The sequence below is a fragment of the Etheostoma cragini genome, chromosome 22, assembly GCF_013103735.1.
Source record: "Etheostoma cragini isolate CJK2018 chromosome 22, CSU_Ecrag_1.0, whole genome shotgun sequence".
Classification (NCBI taxonomy): domain Eukaryota; kingdom Metazoa; phylum Chordata; class Actinopteri; order Perciformes; family Percidae; genus Etheostoma; species Etheostoma cragini.
Window position 1 is genome coordinate 14,035,464 of NC_048428.1, and position 19,356 is coordinate 14,054,819.

The 19,356-nt window shown below is 40.7% G+C and overlaps 2 protein-coding genes across 2 annotated transcripts in view; one reads left to right on the top strand and one right to left on the bottom strand.

Moving 5' to 3' along the window:
• Positions 1-1,149, bottom strand: part of plcd1a (phospholipase C, delta 1a) — a 32,538-nt gene extending 31,389 nt beyond the window's left edge. The window contains exons 1-2 of the mRNA XM_034861653.1: positions 1,132-1,149; positions 877-946 (exon numbers count right to left, since the gene is read on the bottom strand). Coding sequence (XP_034717544.1) covers positions 877-907 — 31 coding nt within the window. The 5' untranslated portion in view covers positions 908-946; positions 1,132-1,149. The remainder of the gene's footprint in view (positions 1-876; positions 947-1,131) is intronic.
• Positions 1,150-2,708: 1,559 nt separating this feature from the next.
• Positions 2,709-16,677, top strand: dlec1 (DLEC1 cilia and flagella associated protein). The gene is made up of 38 exons (XM_034861643.1): positions 2,709-3,053; positions 3,156-3,296; positions 3,456-3,612; positions 3,755-3,868; positions 3,961-4,145; positions 4,379-4,602; positions 6,520-6,598; positions 6,694-6,781; positions 7,040-7,213; positions 7,364-7,500; positions 7,663-7,755; positions 7,937-8,027; positions 8,165-8,327; positions 8,685-8,877; positions 9,045-9,121; positions 9,346-9,508; positions 9,612-9,708; positions 9,839-9,969; positions 10,118-10,279; positions 10,360-10,490; positions 10,666-10,816; positions 11,066-11,182; positions 11,352-11,473; positions 11,587-11,772; positions 11,863-11,930; positions 12,017-12,168; positions 12,272-12,387; positions 12,475-12,545; positions 13,151-13,371; positions 13,521-13,679; positions 13,777-13,899; positions 14,012-14,106; positions 14,263-14,347; positions 14,485-14,682; positions 15,043-15,204; positions 15,326-15,476; positions 15,937-16,048; positions 16,480-16,677. The coding sequence occupies exons 1-38, from the start codon at positions 2,970-2,972 to the stop codon at positions 16,592-16,594; spliced, it is 5,088 nt and encodes a 1,695-aa protein (XP_034717534.1). The 5' UTR covers positions 2,709-2,969; the 3' UTR covers positions 16,595-16,677.
• The last annotated feature ends 2,679 nt before the right edge of the window (positions 16,678-19,356 follow it).

Consider the following 19,356-nt stretch of genomic DNA (forward strand, 5'->3'; position numbering starts at 1 on the left):
CGTTGTGGCTGTGATCATAAATTAAGATCGAGGCGTGAGTTTGGACTCTGCACACTTGCCCAATAGCAACCGGACGAGGAAGAATGTGTGTCTGAAGGAAAAACAGAACTTTCACGTTCTCTTAACACATCCACGCTATCACCCTGGAGACCGAAGATCGTTTCCCGTAGGCCTATGCCACGTTTACTCTTTTCTTTTTTTAAATGTAACTATTATTATTTACTATAATCTCTAAAGCTATAGATCTGTTTAAAATATATGTAAAGTATTGACAATGTGCTGCCTAAAATCCGCCAACAGATGGCGCCATATAATATTATATTGAGAATGTGCTGGTTGATCTGGAGTCAAACGTTTAGCCCCGCCCACATTTAGCCCAACCCCAATCCCCGATCTGCATTCTGCAGTCAGGTGCAATTGGATCTGGTAGCGGATCTGTAATTTGAATGATACAGCGCTAATGGAAAGTTCCGTTTCCAACCTGTAGGGGGACCGAAGAGGAAAAGTGCTTCGGTGTTGCTTTAAAAGTGATGTTGTCCAACAAACTTCCAACCCCATTCTGAAATTCTGAATGACAAATTTGCTGTAAGGACACAAGTAGGCCTAGTGTTTATCTGACCCCTACCTGGGCAATAAAACCAAAAATATAGCTAGGCCTACCAAAAATCTGTCATATCTGTCTTCTTTTTTGTTTTGTTAACTGCTTGGTTACAGTTTGAGCTGGAAATAAATGTCAGTGAATTTAAGTAGGCCTATCCTGAATATTTCCACTTCACCCTGGATATAAAAAACTTCAGCAGGTAGAGCTTTTACAGGCAGCAGTAGAATTAAATAGGCAGTGAATCTGTGAGCCTCCACACACACACACCAACTCACCATATTTCCAAGATTTGCCATTTATGTCCATTCTGGTTCCAGTCGAAACTAATCACCATCTGTTGGGCCTCTTCTTTTTTAAAGTAGTGTCAGATATATTACAGTAAAGGAGTTTTTACAGCCATAAAACTAGTCTGTTTGTCCCAGAGTTTTTCCCCCTTTGAGCCAACCTACAAAGTGTGTAGTAGCAGATATTACCAGCCCAGCCGGCTCTTATGAGAAATCAGTCCACACCCACTGCAACACCGGTCTGACAAGTCCTCTACTGTTTTATTCAGCTCCCGGCAAATGGAAACTACACCGTTGGATGGAATTCTACCGAAGGACTAAAAATGAACACTTTCACAAGGTCCAATGTAAACCTTGATAAGATAATGTTATATGGAGAACACTATATAGAGTAATCAACCCCTGGCTGTGATTTCATGTAGCATTCTGGCACCAATAGTGTGATCTTAAGGTGTTGCCCTGGTCTGTAGGCCTGCTATTAATAGTCTGAGGTGTGTTCTTGCCTCTCCACATACCTTTTTACACTGCACAGGTAATGTTAATAGGGACACTATCTAACTGACAGCTGCTAAAGGCATCACATACAAGCTCCTGCTCATTGTTTTAATGTAAAATTGAGGGCTGGGACAGATCACGCTTTGTCCCTCTCTATTATCAGTGTCTGCCAGATTGTTCTGTTCTATGAACTCTCGGCCTGAAGCAAGTCTTGTGAAAAAGATGACGCTCTTTCTGACAAAACATGAGGCGCAACAAAGTGCCACCAATTGCCTCTTTGAGAATCCCGCTTGAGCACTGCATGAGCAGATCAGCACAATCAAGGATTTGGTTTGTGGTGTTTTTGACAAAACACATTATTGACCTTCATGTATTTCCAAAACATTGATTTGTTATATAGAAACTGCTCTTTTTGCATAAGGCCGTGGGCAAAAATGCTCTGCAATGCTTTGAAAAAACTTTGCATGACACAGTTGATAGAAATCACTTCTTCAGTAGGTCTACCTGTTTTTACTTTTGCATTGTACAAGGGCAGTCAGTTATTCTTTTCAGGTAGCTTCTTGGAAACTAAGTCACACTGGCAACATAAACAATGTCACACCTAATGAACGTTCAGTATGCGGATGTGTTTGTTTAATAAATATGTTGAGTTTGGTCTCATGAGGTAATCTAGCAGAGTGTGTCAGCTGTGAGGCAGAAAATGCTGCAAAAAATCAGGAAACACTTGGAATCACCCTAATTTAATTAAATGAAACCATCTTTGTTCATTAAGTCAGTGTGGCGTGTGTTTGTCAGTTTCATTTGGCAAAAACCTTAGATTTAAAAAGCAACAGTTTAAGATTTGTCACTTTAATTCATGAGTGGAATGATAATCAATTAATCAAAAATACATCAAGCATTATAATTGACAGTTATCTTTTAACTATTTATTTAATCAATGTTTTGGTGAAATTTAAGACAGCAGGGAAACCTTTGTTTTTTAGTTGAGAGTATAATGCCAGTTTATTCCGGGATTCATAGGCTTAGTTTTATAATGCGGTGGAAAGTAAATAAGTAGCCTACATTTAGGCCTAGCCTACTGTTCAGTAGGTAGGCCTTACATAAGTGTAATTTCCAGCTATAGCTTACTTGTACTTTATTTGAGTATTTTTAGTTTTTATTAGCCTACTCCATTCTTTAGATATGAATACTTTTCAATGGAAAATGCACTTTTGTGTGTATGTGTGTGTGTGTGTGTGTGTGTGTGTGTGTGTGTGTGTGTGTGTGTGTGTGTGTGTTCCAGTGTAACAGCGGATGTGGTAAGCTTTGGCTGTCGCTATGGCAACTTAACTGTCTATGGCAACCACATGAACATAAATATGGCGGAATTGAACACAAAGAACTTTTAGCCACTGCATTAGCTAAATTATGTGGATGGGACATCTTTGGAAGCTTAATGATCTGTGAAACTCGTTTTGCTAACGCTACATACCTGTTTTGACATTGACTTTAGGTGCTAATAAACTGGTTCTCACTAATGTATAGCTAACTAGTATAACGTTACAAATTAGCTAGCACATATAGCTAGCTACAGTTGGTCAGTCAGTACCATGCTAGAAGAACCAGACACGAGAAAAAAATCGCGGAGTGATCCGTCTATGAACTGTCACAGACCCGCATCAGAAAAGTCACAGGTAAGCTGTTTAGCTGCTGCTAAAAATGACTCATCTAGCTAAGTTAATTGGACACTAAGAATCATATTTTAAAACCATCTCTTTCTTGTAACGTTACACTAGGATATTTCTCATGTGTTAGCAAGCACATTCAAGGATCTTTACACAAAAGACATAATCGGGAAAGACACTTTGTCCAACCTCATCAAGACAAAGAATGGACGAAGCAGCTACCATGAAAGATATGTTGCAGAGCTTCAACAGGTAACTAACATCCCACTAACAACACTGCAAAACTGTAAGGGTGACTTCACAATGCAACGTCAATAGATTAAATATCACAAATATATATCAATGACATATGTATATATATGCTGTATATGTATATGTTCTTTTATTATACTTTATTTAAATCACATATAGGCTCATTGTGAATACAGCCTACGTATAAAAGAGGCTGACATGCTGGAGAGTCATATAATTCAGGCCAGAGCTCGGGCTGCAGCCACAGAAAACCAGGCTTATGAGAGAATGAAAGAGGAGATTGGAGATGTTTATGATCACCAGATCCATCTCACAGGTAAGATGGAAACATTGTCATGAATTGATATAATATTTCATACTGCTTTTAAAGAAGATGACCTGTAACTGTCTATATTTTACTTTGAATTTACCTAGGAATCAGGATGTTATTTGATTTGATATCTTATGTCTATTTTCAGTCAAATCCGCCTTTTCCTGGTGCGTAGACAACGATCTTCTTGAAATGAACAACCTCATTTCCCCGCAGGACTACTTAACTACACAAACACCATGGGTGGAACCACCAGCAGCAAGTACATGACCCTCTTTTGAAGTCATCTTAATTTATTAATGGCCGGTACGTCGTGCTTTCGCTCATCATTTCACTTTATCATTTACCTATCAGTGAAATCAAATCCTGGCGAACCCACCATTGCTGACGCCGTGCACGTGTCCAGGGAGCCTCAGGATGATGGTTGTACTCTAGTTCCCAGTTCAGAAAAGATCGTCTCAGGAATTAATGAATCAGATCTCAGCCTGACGTTTGAATCCATCTTAGATACCCCAAAGAGGACAAAAACTTCTAAGGAGGTGAGGAGTCACAAGCCTACACCCTGTGGATAAGACAGATCTATTGAGATACATTTTACACAGATATTATCTAAAATACTAATATTACAATTAAAAAGACTAGATAATTACCTGAAATAAAAGACTAATTGAAAAAAGGAAGACAACAGGGACAAACAGAACATAAAAATAGTCAGAGTTCCTCGGGATAAAGAGTCTTGATTACATCAGTGTACTATAAATATGTTTCACAGAGGCCCAACCAGTCCAAACCCAGACCAAAGTGGAAGGATGAGCCAAGTGCAAAGGATCGAGCCGAAGGATGGGAAAAACTTCATAAGCTAAAAGATCGACACAGTTTCCTGCGCAATCCTCGCTTCCTTCCACCGAATGCACAGCAGATTGGCACATCCCTCGTACGGCCCAGGACCAAAGTGGGGAAGACAGAGCGTGTTAGGAAAGAGATGGATGGGCAAAGGTACCTGAAATGTGCTGATTAAAAGTGCCAGTGCCATCATTTTACAGTACTTGCTTATTATTTGGTCACAGAGCAAGATATAGAAAAAAGCAGGATATTGACAGTGTGGGTCAAACCATATGAAAATGCTGTATGGGTAATACTTGATTAAATAGAATAGTCTTAGGTCAGACAATGCCTCTTTAATATGAACTGCAAACATTAATACTCTTTACCAGAGTGCAAAAGCAGAAATTTGCAACTCGATACTCCTGACATTATGTAATTTATTGTACAGTGCACCTGTCAGGCTGTTTCTTGATCCTCATATTATTAGTATTTCTGTTGTAATAATGTGAGATTTATACCAACTGAGAAGTTATTACAAACAAAAACATCAACAGCTTTAAAATTGTCATGGCCTCTACATACAGTATATAGCACATAGTATATTGGGTATAACTGGGCCAAGCTTGCAGTTACTCAGTATATGCCTGCCGTATCACAGTATAGAGCTGAAGCTATATTCATGCATCTTCAAAAATAGTTAATATTCCCACATAAAGGTAATTCATTCAACCTAGCACAATCCCCTTTACCCAGGAAATCAAAGTGGATTTTCTCACCAATTATGCTAAAAAATCTCAGGACAAAAACAATTATTTCTCCATCGGACTGTCACATAATAGTTGAAATCGGATTGACTCTTACCAAATTGACTTTTTCAAAATATATTTGAAAATGTTGACCACCCCTTTAAGACAAACACAGATAGAGGTTTTCATCTGAAAGCAAAACAAGACACAGCCCGCAGTGAGAACCGTGTGTGCATTGAAAGAGACAGGCTGATATCCTGCCTGTGGCTACAACTAACAGTGAGAGGATGTAGTAGATTATTTGACTGCTGTCAAATCAGCAAGAACTACCACGTGTGTGGTAAGTGTGGTAACTCTGCAACAAAGAATTGGAAAGCATAATCTCTGTGCATATGCATTGATAACCTTTCTGTTTTTGTGTAAAGGAACAGGATGCCAGATTCATGTTTGTGTATATATGCGTGACTCTACTTTAATGTATGTTGTATATACACACACACACTGTGGATGACAATCAGGGCTTGACATTAACTTTTTGAGACTTTGGACAAGTACATTTATGTTTTATCCTGTCCATGCACAAAAGTCACTTGTCCGGGTAAAGATTTATCATTTTATAATTATAATTTTTTTGTGTGCTTTGCTAATGCAGAATTCGAACAAACCGTTGGAAGTATCCAAACACTAGCAACATTAATACAATTCAGTTATAAAAGCAGAAACAAATGTGCTCCAATAATAGATTTCCCCTTCAACAAGAAAAAAGGATCTCCAGACTTCATAATAATACAAAGTAATACTTTGCACGCTGGTGTGCAGTGTATCACCAGAGGTAGGGGTGACTTGGTGTAAAAAATAAATAAAACTGTCTGACCTTGTTGCAGGCTTCAGTATGGACTGTGTGTCTGTTCAGTTGGTTAAATGTTATCGCCAACATAACTAGAACACAATTTATCTTCTGTATCTTTCGACCGACTCCTTGATTCTCAGGGGTTAAATCCTTAACTTGCCCCAGTGGATGCAAGTAAACTTCTCTTCCACTTGCCTTACAAAAAAATCCACTTTTCCCAGACAAGCAGACAAACCTTAATGATGACCATTATTGGGTCACAAGAATCTGTTCCTGCTTCAGCATCTCCAGCTTGGATACGACCCAAAAACAAAATCAAAAAGTTCTTTGGCAGATGTTGAAAACTAGAAATGCTTGCTTTTGTGGTTTTACATAGAAGGTAATGCTGGCATTAGTAGATTGTTACCCAGCTCACCAATTCCTGTAAGACTGTCTTTATTTATGAACTGACAGTATACTTAGGTGTTGTGTTTGTGCTCTTTCTCCTCAAAGCTCAACTGATGATCCTGTTTTTTTAGCAAAACCTGCCACGGTGGTTTTCTCTGACTACAGTGTGGGGCACGTATATGAGGTAGATGTCAGTAACAATTATAACTTAACAGAGGACTACTAATTGTTTGTCAATGAGATGATGTACAGTTACATCCATGCCCTGTCTTTTTCTAGACTAGTCTGGAGCTGAAAAACTTGACTTCTGCAAGCCGTACTGTACGGGTCATCCCTCCTACCACTTCTTACTTCTGTATTGGACTGGGTGAGCTTCTCCTTTTGCTTTGATTGAAAGCGAAGAAACAAGGAATGCTGGAGAGTTTGGCAAATCAAGTCATGCATAACTGGAATGTAATGTGTGGTTTTGGGCATTCCTGTGTTGCTGATGGATCCTGTAAGTGAACATCAGCGCCACCTACTGTATTAAGCATAAGTATGAGAAGATGAATTGCATACACGTGAATGTAGAGAATGACACTGGTACAATGTCAGAAGAGATTGATATTCAGATATTTTTTGGCAGGGAGATTCCCTGGTGAGGGTGGTGTTGTTGCCCCAGGGATGAGTTGTAAGTACACAGTGCGCTTTGCTCCAGACTCCCTGGGGGATTATGAGGACTTCATAGTGGTGGAGACCCAGGCTGAACTCCTGCTTGTGGTGCCCATCGTGGCCAGAAGACCCCCTCCAATACTCACATGTGAGTTTCATTACAATCTACCAACCCGACATTTTTGTTGTGTTTGATAAAGTATGTCTATCTATCTATCTATCTATCTATCTATCTGTTTATCTGTGTATTTTATTCAATCATGCATTATTGATTTGTTTCCCCCTAATTATTGTGCAGTACCAAGAGTTCTGAACTGTGGTTGTTGTCTGGTTGGTGGAGTAAAATGTGTCGAGTTCATGTGTCAAAATATTGGCCTCAGTGCTGGGACCTTCTGCGTCATCCCCAAGAACCAGTGGCCAGCCTCAAACCTCAGGGTAAAAATCTATCTGACACATAAGACAATGTTTCAATGTGGCAATTGGTTACTTACTTAGAATAGATACCAGAATATTAAGATTTTTTTTTTATTGCAAAAAAAAAAGAGAAGGTATCCCTCATGAGCTTGACTGTTTATGTGTTTTTATTTATTAATATAGTCTGTGGCAAGAACTTACTTTTCTGAGCAGCCCCCCTTTGCGGTCAGCCCGTCTCTTTTTGTGCTGCAGCCAGGAGAGGCCACTGTAGTGGAGGTGAGTGTGGTGTGACTCATAAATACTGGAATAAAACCACTATTGACAATAGCAACTCTTACTTAGAGGATTTTAAGGCTTCTCAGCTTACTTCACAGTTTTTAGATGCAGGCTTCACTAGCTATGTGTATGTGTTTGTGTATATATATGAGTGTGTGTGTGTGTGTGTGTGTGTGTGTAGGTGGTTTTCTTTCCCAGCACTGCTGAGAAGAGCTGTCAAATGTTCACTATTGTGTGTGACAACTGCCAGGTGAAAGACATTTCCATTGAAGGTGAATTTTTTTAGTGATCAAAACAATTATAATCAGTCTGTTAAAAAAAACCATTATTTGAAATTCATCCAATCTAAGGAAAAATGTGCTTATTTGGATGTCTCTATAATGCGTGTGTGTATGTGTGTGTTTCCCAGGTTTGGGCCAGCTGATTGCACTTGAGCTTGGGGCTGTATCTGGGCAGATTGAGCCTCCTGTGGTTGGAGAGGTACATGATCTCACTGCAGAGCACTTTGTCCGTTTCAGCCCATGTAACCCTCATTCTGGGCAACAGAAGAAAATCATCATTAGAAACAATGTGTAAGCCTCACACCCTCATGTCATCCCAACGAAGCATAATATAGTGTCATGTTTTTAAAATGTTCTAATCTCATGCCTCTTCACAAGTACAAACTTTGTGGCCACAGGATAACATAGTGAGTTTTAAATTGGAGCGCTGGGATTCAAGCACCGGTGTTGTCAGAATTGATTTAGTTGAAGTGTTCTTGAGTAAGAAACTAAATACTGATTAACCACAAGCTGCTCTGTTATTGACCCTGTGCAGCAGCACAAGTAGAAAAAGAGTTTTCCTTCAGAGATCATTCAATATCTCTCTCTCTCTCTCTCTCTCTCTCTCTCTCTCTCTCTCTCTCTCTCTCTGTCTCCCTGGGGTTGAAGGCACTTGGAGCTGCCTTTCCACTGGCAGATCATGAAGCCAAACCTGCACCCTCTGCTTCCAGGGGAAACCCCCGAGCCCTCCTATATCCAGTTCCACCTGGCCACAGATGATGTTTTCCACGTCAGCCCCATAACAGGGGTTCTGGCGCCCTGCCAGGAACAAGAGTTTCTGTTCACCTTCTGTCCTAAAGAGGTACAAAAGACTCAGGATATATAAAATAGGAATCAGGGATTTATGATAACCCTTGTTATGCTTTAAGAATGATGTGTTTCTTTGCAGTACGGTATGAGTCTCCTGTTTAGAAACTCAAAGCTGAAATTTATTTCATGTCCTATTACAAATGTTTTTGTTTTCTTAAGTTGAAGGATTACCACAGTGTTTGTCACTTAGTCCTGAGGGATGTCCCCCAGCTGCCACCAAAGCCCAGTGACACTGGGTAAAGTTCCTGTGACTTTGTATGAACAGCGTGTACTGTAAATATTAATATGTAAAAAATGACAGCACATGTTATCAAATACAAATAACTCTGACAGCACATATACCACACAAAATACAAAACTATCCGATCATGCCAGTACAACTCTGTGTTTGTGTGTTTGTGTGTGTGTGTGTGTGTGTGTGTGTGTGTGTGTGTGTGTGTGTGTGTGAATGTAAATCTAGTGTCCTTCAGCCTGTGCGCACTGGCTCCAAGGTGAGTGATGTCATCGTCATGGAGATAGAGGTCAAGGGGTCAACAGAACAATACCAGGTCCTACTGGAGCCCTACGCTGTTGTGATCCCCGGAGAGATTTTTATTTGCACGACCACCCGCAGGCAATTCAAGGTTATTTAGGTCATTTTTCTGCTTCTTTTAACTGTATTTGACAGAAATTAGATTTCCATCAAATCATTAAAGTTTTGCTGTTTCTGTGTTTTGTGTGTATTAGATGTGGAACCACAGCAAAACCTGCATCTTTTTTCAATGGGAGACAATGAGCAGCAGCAGCCACGTAATAGAAGTAGAGCCCTCTAATGGTAGAATAGGTGTGTTACACAGTACAACGTAGAATAATACAGAAACACCCTTTAATTTGTACAATATGAATAGCAAACAGCATTTCATGTAGTTGATATATCGGTTCATTATTAACAGATTTGTTCTCTGTGGTTCTAGAGGAGAACGAGTGTTTTGATTTTGACCTGATTTTGAGTGGAGGGAAACCAGACAGGGTTGTGACCAGTCTGGTTTGCCATATAGAGCATTGCCAAGAGCCCGTCACTCTGTCCGTGGAAGTCTCTTTTAAGGTAAAAGGTGTTATGGACAACATCTTAGAACCATCACAAAATCACTAAACATGTCATGGTTAACATATATTTACAAAAGGCTTTTCTATTCCACATTGGTAGTTTTTTTGCTGTGATCTCTTTATGCTCATCATTTGATTTTGTACAGGGTCCCATAGTGACCCTCAGTGTGCCTAGTGTGGAGTTTGGGCTCTTGAAGCTTGGGGAGCAAACACAGACCGGGCTGATCCTCACTAACATCACCCAGCTGGAGGCCTCCTGGACATTGATGGAGAGGCACAATAGTCAGCAGGACCATGATGACACACAGGTATTGTACAGTGGACTAATGTAGCAACACATTTGTGATTAAAAAGTATGATTAAAGCTATATGAATCCCTGTTGCCTAGATTTTAGTAAAGCCGTGCAGAGGTGTGTTGCCCCCATTGGCCTCTTGCAGTGTGGATGTGCTTTTCAGACCCCGATTCTGCCAGCTATATGACACAGAGCTGGAGTTGATGGTGGAGAATGGAACAGGATGGTAAGGATGCTCGGCTGCATAAAACGTCACTGCTCCTCAATAAGCATTGTATTTAAAGGCACCTTGAACTTGGGATCTTGTTAAGTGGTGCAGAGGGACCAGTCCTGACAACAATAGTGATGTGACCCAGTGTCCTATTGAGAACAAGTAACACCACCTGTGTGTCTTGTTGTAGTCACCTGTCGGTGCGAGCGGATGTGCAGACCCCACAGGTTTGTCTGCTCAACTGTGAGCTGCTCCTGTCTGAACTCTACGTTGGAGTTCCTGCCACGGCAACCATTACTCTCTTCAACCAGACACTTCTACCTTCAAACTTTAGCTGGATGGTATGCTTTCGTCACCACATTTAAGCACCACTTAACTTACTGTAAAAAGAAAGAATGCTGTATTAAAATCATGTGAAAAAGTGTGAGTCTGTTGCATGTTTGCAGTGAAAAATCCATTTATAATGTAAGGTTGTTTGGGTATATATATGATCAATTAGAGAATGGTTATCAGTTTTTTTTCTCGTAGATAAAACTAAGATGTCTTTTATGACAATACTTGGTGATGTGAGGGTAACATTTTCCCACCAGACTCAGCTCCAGGGTAAACAGGCTGAACTGTGTACAGCCAGTTTTGACCCCTCATCTGGTACTCTGGGACCTAATGCCAGTTTGGAGATCACAGTTACCTTTACCCCTCACTCAGATGTAAGTACCAAAGTTATTAACACAAGATTTGTCCCTCAACACCAGAGGGAAGAGTGTAAGGAGAGTGAACGATGAACATTGTGCTGCTTACAGCTAAAAGATGCACCAATTCTATTTGGATTTTGTCTTTTTTTGAGAATTGTATTTAAATATTTGTCTGTTTGTCCAGCTGGAGCTGACTGAGGTGGCTGCTCTCTGTGAGGTCCAGGGGATGAACTCTCCTCTTGTTGTTGGCATTGTGGCTTCCAACATCCAGAAACTCAGTGTGTCCTACTTGCTACCCAGTGTTTGGTAATAGTTTAAAAATTCAATTTAAAATCGATTATCTATCTATGACCTGTAAGACGCACTAACTCCAAAGCATACATGTTTGATAACTCATGGTCGCTGTTCACTGCTTTCAGCTCCCCCCCAGATGATGAGAGCCTCTCAACACCGTTACTTGACTTTGGAGACAACGTCATTTTGAAGAGAGCTGTTACTAAACAGTTATTGATAACCAATCAAACGGCCATCCCAGCCCCTTTTACCATAGAGGCGGAGTATTTCACCTGCCATGCCTCAAAGCCGAATAACAAGTCACTACAAAGGTAAGGTGAGCTAGTTCACTGACCTGATAAGGCATCAAAGAATAACTTTATCATACTGCAGATTTGACACGCCCTGCATTTAAATTGCAGATTCACATGCGTCAAGAAGCCGCTTCACTCCTTTCAAGCTAAGAAAGCAGAAGAAAAAGCCCACAAGGGTATGCTTTAACTTTTATTTTTCACTTTTCACTTTTAAAATTAAGCAGATAGAGTACATACTCATACTTTTTGTATGTATTGGCAGAGTTTGTAAGCAGCCTGCTGGCTCATGGAAAAGGTGCCGCGTACTTTGTCCTACCTGACACTGGGATGCTGGGACCTTTTGAGACCCAGACTGTTGATGTCACTGCCTACACTGACATGTGGGGGGAATACAGAGATCATCTCATTTGCAAAGTATGTCACTGTACTAATAGATTAAAACTACATATTGAAGGATTAGAATTCACTTTGTTCTGCAATTGATGAATAATGTTGAAATGGGATTTTCCTCCTGCAGGTGGGGGACCTCCAGCCAACCCTCATTCCCATGCAGATGAAGGTGACAGGCTGCCCACTCTACTTCCAAATGATAGGCCCACGTCCAGATGCCCAGAACCAGGGACCAATCACACAGTCTGTTCCGCTGTCCATTTCTCCAATTAAAATACACAAATGATGGCATTATATTTTCCGGTTTGACATTCCTGTTTGCATCATTAGGTTTGGCACTCACGTATCTGGAGGTGACACAGTGTCTCGTTCTCTTCGCATCAACAATCCCACCATGTTTGGTAAGCGGAATTATTAAAAGAATAAGGGGGGAAATTGTTGCACCCTCACATTTCTTGTTTGTTGGGGTAACAGCAATTTCATCAACAAATTCTAATAAAAGGCTGCTTCAATAGTTGTTTTAACTCCTAACTCAATAGAGACGGTATTGGCAGAAATAACCCTACTTCAGTTGTATCCCCCATTTGATGTTTAAGTAGTCTAAAAAGTGTATAGAGTGGCCAGATGCTCCACATAACGATTTAAAATGTAGTTGGTGCCCACAGCTGTGAAACCTAGGATTAACATAGGATATTTGCTTTTTTTCTTAGATACGGGTTGTGTTTTGGACATATTTTTGAGGTTTTATTGGTCCTGTTTTAGGTGCATCCCTTGTGATCTGGCTTTTATTCATGAATTGATACATTTTTTTTTGTTTAGTTGCTAGGCGGATTCCTGAGCTATGTTAACATCTGCTTGCAATATGTCTTAGTTTGTGAGTACTGCATTAGAGTATGTCTTTAATATGCAGTTGGCTGTGACCACTCTGACGTTTTTGTTATTTGTCACTGCAATCAACCGGTTTAGCGTAATACATTTTCTGATCTGAATTTTTTTGTGCTGGCAGATATTCGCATTGACTGGGAAACATATAACATAGATCAGAATGACCGTAAACTGGTGGATGTTGTGGTGGCGTATGGAGACCCCTTTCCAGTTAAAGATGCTGATGGCAATGAAGTGTTGAGTGGAGCAATAAGTATTTCTGGTGGGGACATTCAAACAGCGTGGGAAAGAAATAAGACCCCAGGTTTTGAGAGAACAAGCGACTCCCTCCAGAGCATGACTGTGAGTACAATTTGTATGACAACACAGAACACAAACATAAACTTTAATGAATTTTATGACATTGCCTCTGGGAAATTTTTATGGCTACGATCCGAGTAAGTGGACCCACATTTCATTGGCTCAAACCGGCTTTATCCTATTGACTTCAGAGTGGAGAAGAGGAGGAGTATGTATCCGAGAATGACTGTGAGGAAGAAGAAACCTGTCTTTATCCATCTCCTGCAAAGAAAAATCTCATCTGTGTCCACATCAGACCTCATGTGGGCATCCTTTCAGATTACCCGTACTGCATCACACCTCGGCAAATAGTAAGTTTTTAAGATTTTAACCGCAAACCTGGATTTTTAATATCTTGCATTTAGCGATATGAGTTATGTAATTTTATTTTCTGCTGTTTATCCCAAGGTGATTCCAGCAAAGAGCAACAGCACCATCCATGTATCTTTCACTCCTTTGACTCTTTCCGGGTCAGTCCGTGAGTCCAGATGTGTGGGCCTTGCTCTGGGCTTTATAAGTCTAGACTCCGAGGTGACATGCTCAACACACTAAACAGTGTCTTTCAATTTTAAACACTGTAAAAGCCAAACTGAAGTCTGATCCAAGCTAAATTCCCTTATTATTGTGTTGTGTTTGTTTACAGATGGCTGCCTGTGTCCCCGGTAAAGTTGGAAGAGCTCAGGGTTGGGATTTGGAGCCTGTCAGAATGGATCTACTTGCAGTCGTTAAGCCTGCAGTGTAAGCAATTACAATCATATTAAGTCCCCGAAACCCCCAATGCTTTTAGCTAAATTTATGTTTCCTGAAGTCCAAATGAAGTCAGGTTAGGTATAAGAAGCACAGAGGTGGTCTGATTAAGTTATATATCTTCCTCTTGGCTGGCTGTTGCTGCAGGCTGTTAGTGCAGATGGAGGAAGACGAGGGGGTGCTGGAGTTTCACGCCTCGGCCGGTGATTTACTAAAGGCAGAATCGGAGAAGGTCGGTCTGAGAAATCTTCAATAATCAGCAGTACTCTGATACACTGAAGATACGCCTGAGGTACTGATCACAAGGGTGTACAGTATTTCTGACCAGTCGTGCTCAGTGGACGCTTTTCTGGTTGTTTTTCTCTGTAGCCGGTAGTTTGTGAATTTGACGTCACACGGGCCCTTAAGCTGAAAAACAACTCTGAAATGCCCCTACACTTCAGACTGGGGACTCAGCCTCCATTTTTAGTGCTCAAGCCACAGCCTCGAGCTCGGACCAGCACCTCCAGCAACCCGCCCACTGGCGACAGCCAGTCTCTGGTGCTGCAACCACAACACATCATGCAGGTGAGATGAGGGGAGCCGGTCAGGATCTGGATAATATATTTTATACTGCAGGGTTTTTCCTGCATTGAGGAAGTTTCGGCGCCCCCCCAAAGAGGTTTTAGCCAGCCCCAAAGGAAAGTCACCAGCACCAAAATGACAAGAATTGAGAATAAAAATAGCAAATCTTCTCTGAATGTGTTAAGAGCAACTCACCAAACAACAGTTGAACAAACAGAACATGAAATTGACTAGAGTCAGGCTGGACTCAACTATTTCCGTGATTTATTTTAACCCCAATTTCATAGCACAAAGAAAAACAAAGAATTTTCTGTTATCTTGTTATTCTCAACAGTAAATAGTATTCTTTTCTTTAAATACCAGGTGAAAGTGGCTTTCCGCTGCTCACTGTCCCTTCTGGATCATGCAGACCAGGCAGTTGAGGAAGTCTATCCCGGGGTGACACTGATCAAATGTGCCCAAGGGGGAAGGAAGCTGAGGTTCCAGCAATACCTCCAGATTCACTACAGCAACAACAGCCTGCAGGTCAGACATTGTGTTGAATCTCAACTGTAGAAATGTTTAACAATAGAATATTATATAATACTGTATAACCATTTGTAGGTAATTGACTTCTCAAAGTTAATTTCTTCTCTGCTCTGTGCAGACAGTGCCTCTCTGTGCCCAATTGGCTCTTGTTACAATGTGTCTGTCCAGTGACAGCATCAACTTTGGATTCTGCTATGTGGGACAGACACAGATAATAGAAGTCAGCCTCTACAGCTATGGAGCCCACACTTACTGGAAATCAGTTATAGGTAACTACTGAACCGTCTTCTATATATTTCTTTGTGCCGAATTTCTTGACATTTACTTCATTTCTCTTACATTGGCTCTGGCATATTCTTTTACACATTCAGTACTTTGGAATAGCAATTATTTTACATATACAAATAGTTGGTCTATCTCATTGCTTTCTGTAGCAGTTGAAAGGTGTCTGACTTATCTTCCTTATTATAACTAGTTTGGGGCTTTTTTATAGTTTGTTAAATATAATGAGAGAGCTTAACATCCTTTTGTCTGCAACAATAATTATAGTGCCAAGAAAATGACGTACTGTATATGATGCCACACCATGAAATGATGTCAGTAGTGTCAATTATGATTCATATTCCTTTGTTTTTGCATAGCTGGTCAACCTACAATTTGTGCGTGTATATGTGTGTGTGTGTGTGTGTGTGTGTGTGTGTGTGTGTGTGTGTGTGTGGGGGTTGTCAGATGCCGGAGACTCCCATGTGTTCAGAGTGACACCAGACTTTGGGCTTCTCAGGTCAAAGAAGCTGCAGGTAACCAGCTGCAGCCAGTGTCTCCAGATCAGCTTCACCCCCAGGTAACAACCACCATTCGCTAGATAGATGGACTTTCTATCTAATCCCAAAATGGGAAATCACTGTGTTACAGCAGCAGGTTACAAGAACATACTCACATACCCACACACATACAGAAAATACAAGAAATATAAAAATAATATAAAATACCAGAACACTCACTCAAAAAATAAATATGAATAAACAATTTTGTAAGTAGCATAAAACAGGCAATATTGTAATGTGTGAGATAATTAGAGAGTTATCTCACACACAGGTGTGAATTGTTGTATCGTTTTATGGAATGTGGCAAGATGATTTTTTGTAGCGGTCCGTGCGAACGCGACATTACAATGTCTACACAAGACCTGCCTCATACTATTATGGTAACATTTTGCTACAATATCCAAAACATGCTAACGTTTCAGATGATTGCATATTATTTATGTTATAGTGAGGAGAGAGAGTTCAGGGCCATTGTGGAGATCCAGTCTCCTCTGGTGAAGACCCCCGTCACTCTGCAGCTCCAGGGAACGGGATCCTTTGATATAGTGTACAGGTCCGATTAGACGTCAACCTAACATCACAGTCACCCAATCACCACCTGCTCTCCTTAAATCAACTCGTTCCTAAATCCTTTTGTAAGTGAATGTAAATAAATTTGAATAACAACTTCACGGCAGGTCTCTGTCATTTTTGTTACACATAAAAGTGCTTTTATTAATCAGTACGTTAGAAACTTATGAATAGTTTTCTATCAAGACAATTAATAATGTAGTATGTTGAGACTTGCAATAGATCCTCACTAAATTACAGTCACGTTGTCTCTGTATTTGAACATATTAATGAAGTATTTATGCAGTTTTATATTAATGTGAGTCCATACGACACATGTCGGCTCTTAATCTCCTGCTATCTTACATGTTCCATAGAGACCTTAGCATCTAGGGTTCAATAGCGTTGTGTGACGTGAATATGAAGGTTATCAAAACAGCCCCGAATTACATAACTCTCTGTAATCACAGTAACGAGTCTTGATGTCTAATTTCTAGTCTACTAGAGTCTAGGAAATCAAAGACAGCAGCAGCTCCAGTCCTGGAGACCATTTTTAGAACAGGAAACCACAGGAGTTGGATACTAGAAAAGCCTGTTTGATGAATAATACTGCATGCATTTTTCTAGTGTGGTTTTTTAAATGGGTCTTGTATTTCAAAGGAACACCAACAAATGAACAGCAGCTCTGTAGCTGTTAACAAACACGGTCTGCCTGTGCGCTCATTTATCAGTTATCACCTGACACCCAGTCGAGAGAATGACCCATAGCGGTGGCTTCTCTTTTAGGACTGGGAATCTCATAATTGCTCAGCTGAATTTACTGTAAAGTTGAATCTATAACAACAAAAATCCCTAGTATTTTTAGGTTTTCCTGTGGAGCTCACCTGACTGCCAAAAGCCTCATTGATTTCCAGCAAGTCGATATCAGCCACAGTTAGCCTTGAGGGGATATGGATTTTTCTAGAAGACCCTTTAAGTAAAGATAAAAAAAAGATAAACACAAGTACGAGAACATGTGCTTCCACACGCACATCTTGCTGCAGGGATGGTTTAAGGCTGGTTCAGTACCCATGAGAGTGAAGTCCCAGCACTGCACTGGCCCTCAGGACCCCCAGGACTGGCAGAACAAAAATCCTCTGCTGCAGACCTGTACCCCTTACCTAGCTGGAGTTGACTATGACAAAATTAGTATGTCAAATCCGTTTGAGTACTTTTCATAAAACTGCAAAGGCATTCTGCTTTTCTCCAGAAACCCCCCAATCCTTCTGAAACATTTGCTAAAGTGATGCTGCAAAAAAAAAAAGAAACACACATACACACACACACACACACACTCACACACACACACTCACACACAGTCTGCTATTGTTCATAACAACTGCCTGTGGTGTTCATCTACAGCACAGTTCAGCGGTACAGACGTCTACAAGCGCTGCAAATCCACAGAGAGATGCAAATGTCCAATTGATATTCATTGCACTCCAGCAGTCTTACACAGAGCAAGGGCATGTCTGATCACAATAAAATAGTGCTGTGTCGAACTAATCTGAAAACGCGCGATGCTAGGGACAAGGTCAGAGGAGCATTTGTTATTTTGATTGTCTGGTCTAATGTGACATTTTTGTACCCATTCTAAGTGATTTTGACGCGCAGGTAGCTTATTTTCTAGCGTGCAGTGCAATGGTTCAGCAGTCTGACACGAGAACAACATGCTGTTAAGATGAGCTATAATCCACTGCTGAGTTGGCACACTCACTGATTGAACACAACACGCTGTCCACGCATGTTATGTTATAAATAAATAAATGTCTGTCTTACAGCTGTCACAGGGCTCCTACCTACAGGCAAGGCCCAAGTCCTTATAGGCTCAGTAAAAGGAGGGACGCTCAGTTAAAGGGGATCATTTTGTCAGGATTGAGTCATTAGTGGACTGTTCTTTTTTTTCCAAGATAAGCACTCCAACCTGGGAAAGTGCCGCCACTCAGGACATCTGGCACAGCACCTACAGTGCATGCTGTAGAGGAGCTCATTGGGTGACAGTCAAAATCTGCAAGCGCTGCTGCTATCTCTGTACTCAGCCGCTGGTCAGGTGCGGTGTCCTGACCAGGCTTATTAATTTAGGTATTATTGTAGTTTAGCTCAAGTTTTTACAATTGGCAAACTTGCCACCTAAACAACTGTTACTTATTTTTTATTTTTTAAAGATTTGTTGGGTGCTTTTTTACCTTGGTTATGGTGACAGTAAACTGGAAAAGGGGAGAGAGATGGGGGATGACACGCAGCAAAGGGCAGCAGGTCGGATTCGAACGCTGCGTCGCTGCAGGACTCAGCCAACATGCGGATTTTACTTTTAATGCCATCAATAGCTCTGTCATGACGGCTGTTTTTTACTCAATAAATACAATACAATGTGAAAAGTTATACTATATATGTATACGTATAATTATTATATTTAATATCACAAGTAATATTTGGGTCCTTTTTTCTAAATATATTATATTTATATATATATAGTCAGTTGATGATCAGTTTGGTTCAAACATAATGTTGTAAAGTGTTTTTGTACTGTCCTGTTTATAAATCCTAAATATCCTAAATGTGTTAGAATCGCAGAATTGTATGCAGATGCAGAATAGAATAGAGGAGAGAGTAGGAAAACCGGCACTTGTGGCAGATGTTGTACTTGCTCCAGGTGTCCACAGGGTGGCGGTGCTCCCTTCACTTAACCTGCAGCGCCGGAGAGCGTCAGCACTTCCTGGAGCTCACGTTGCTGGTG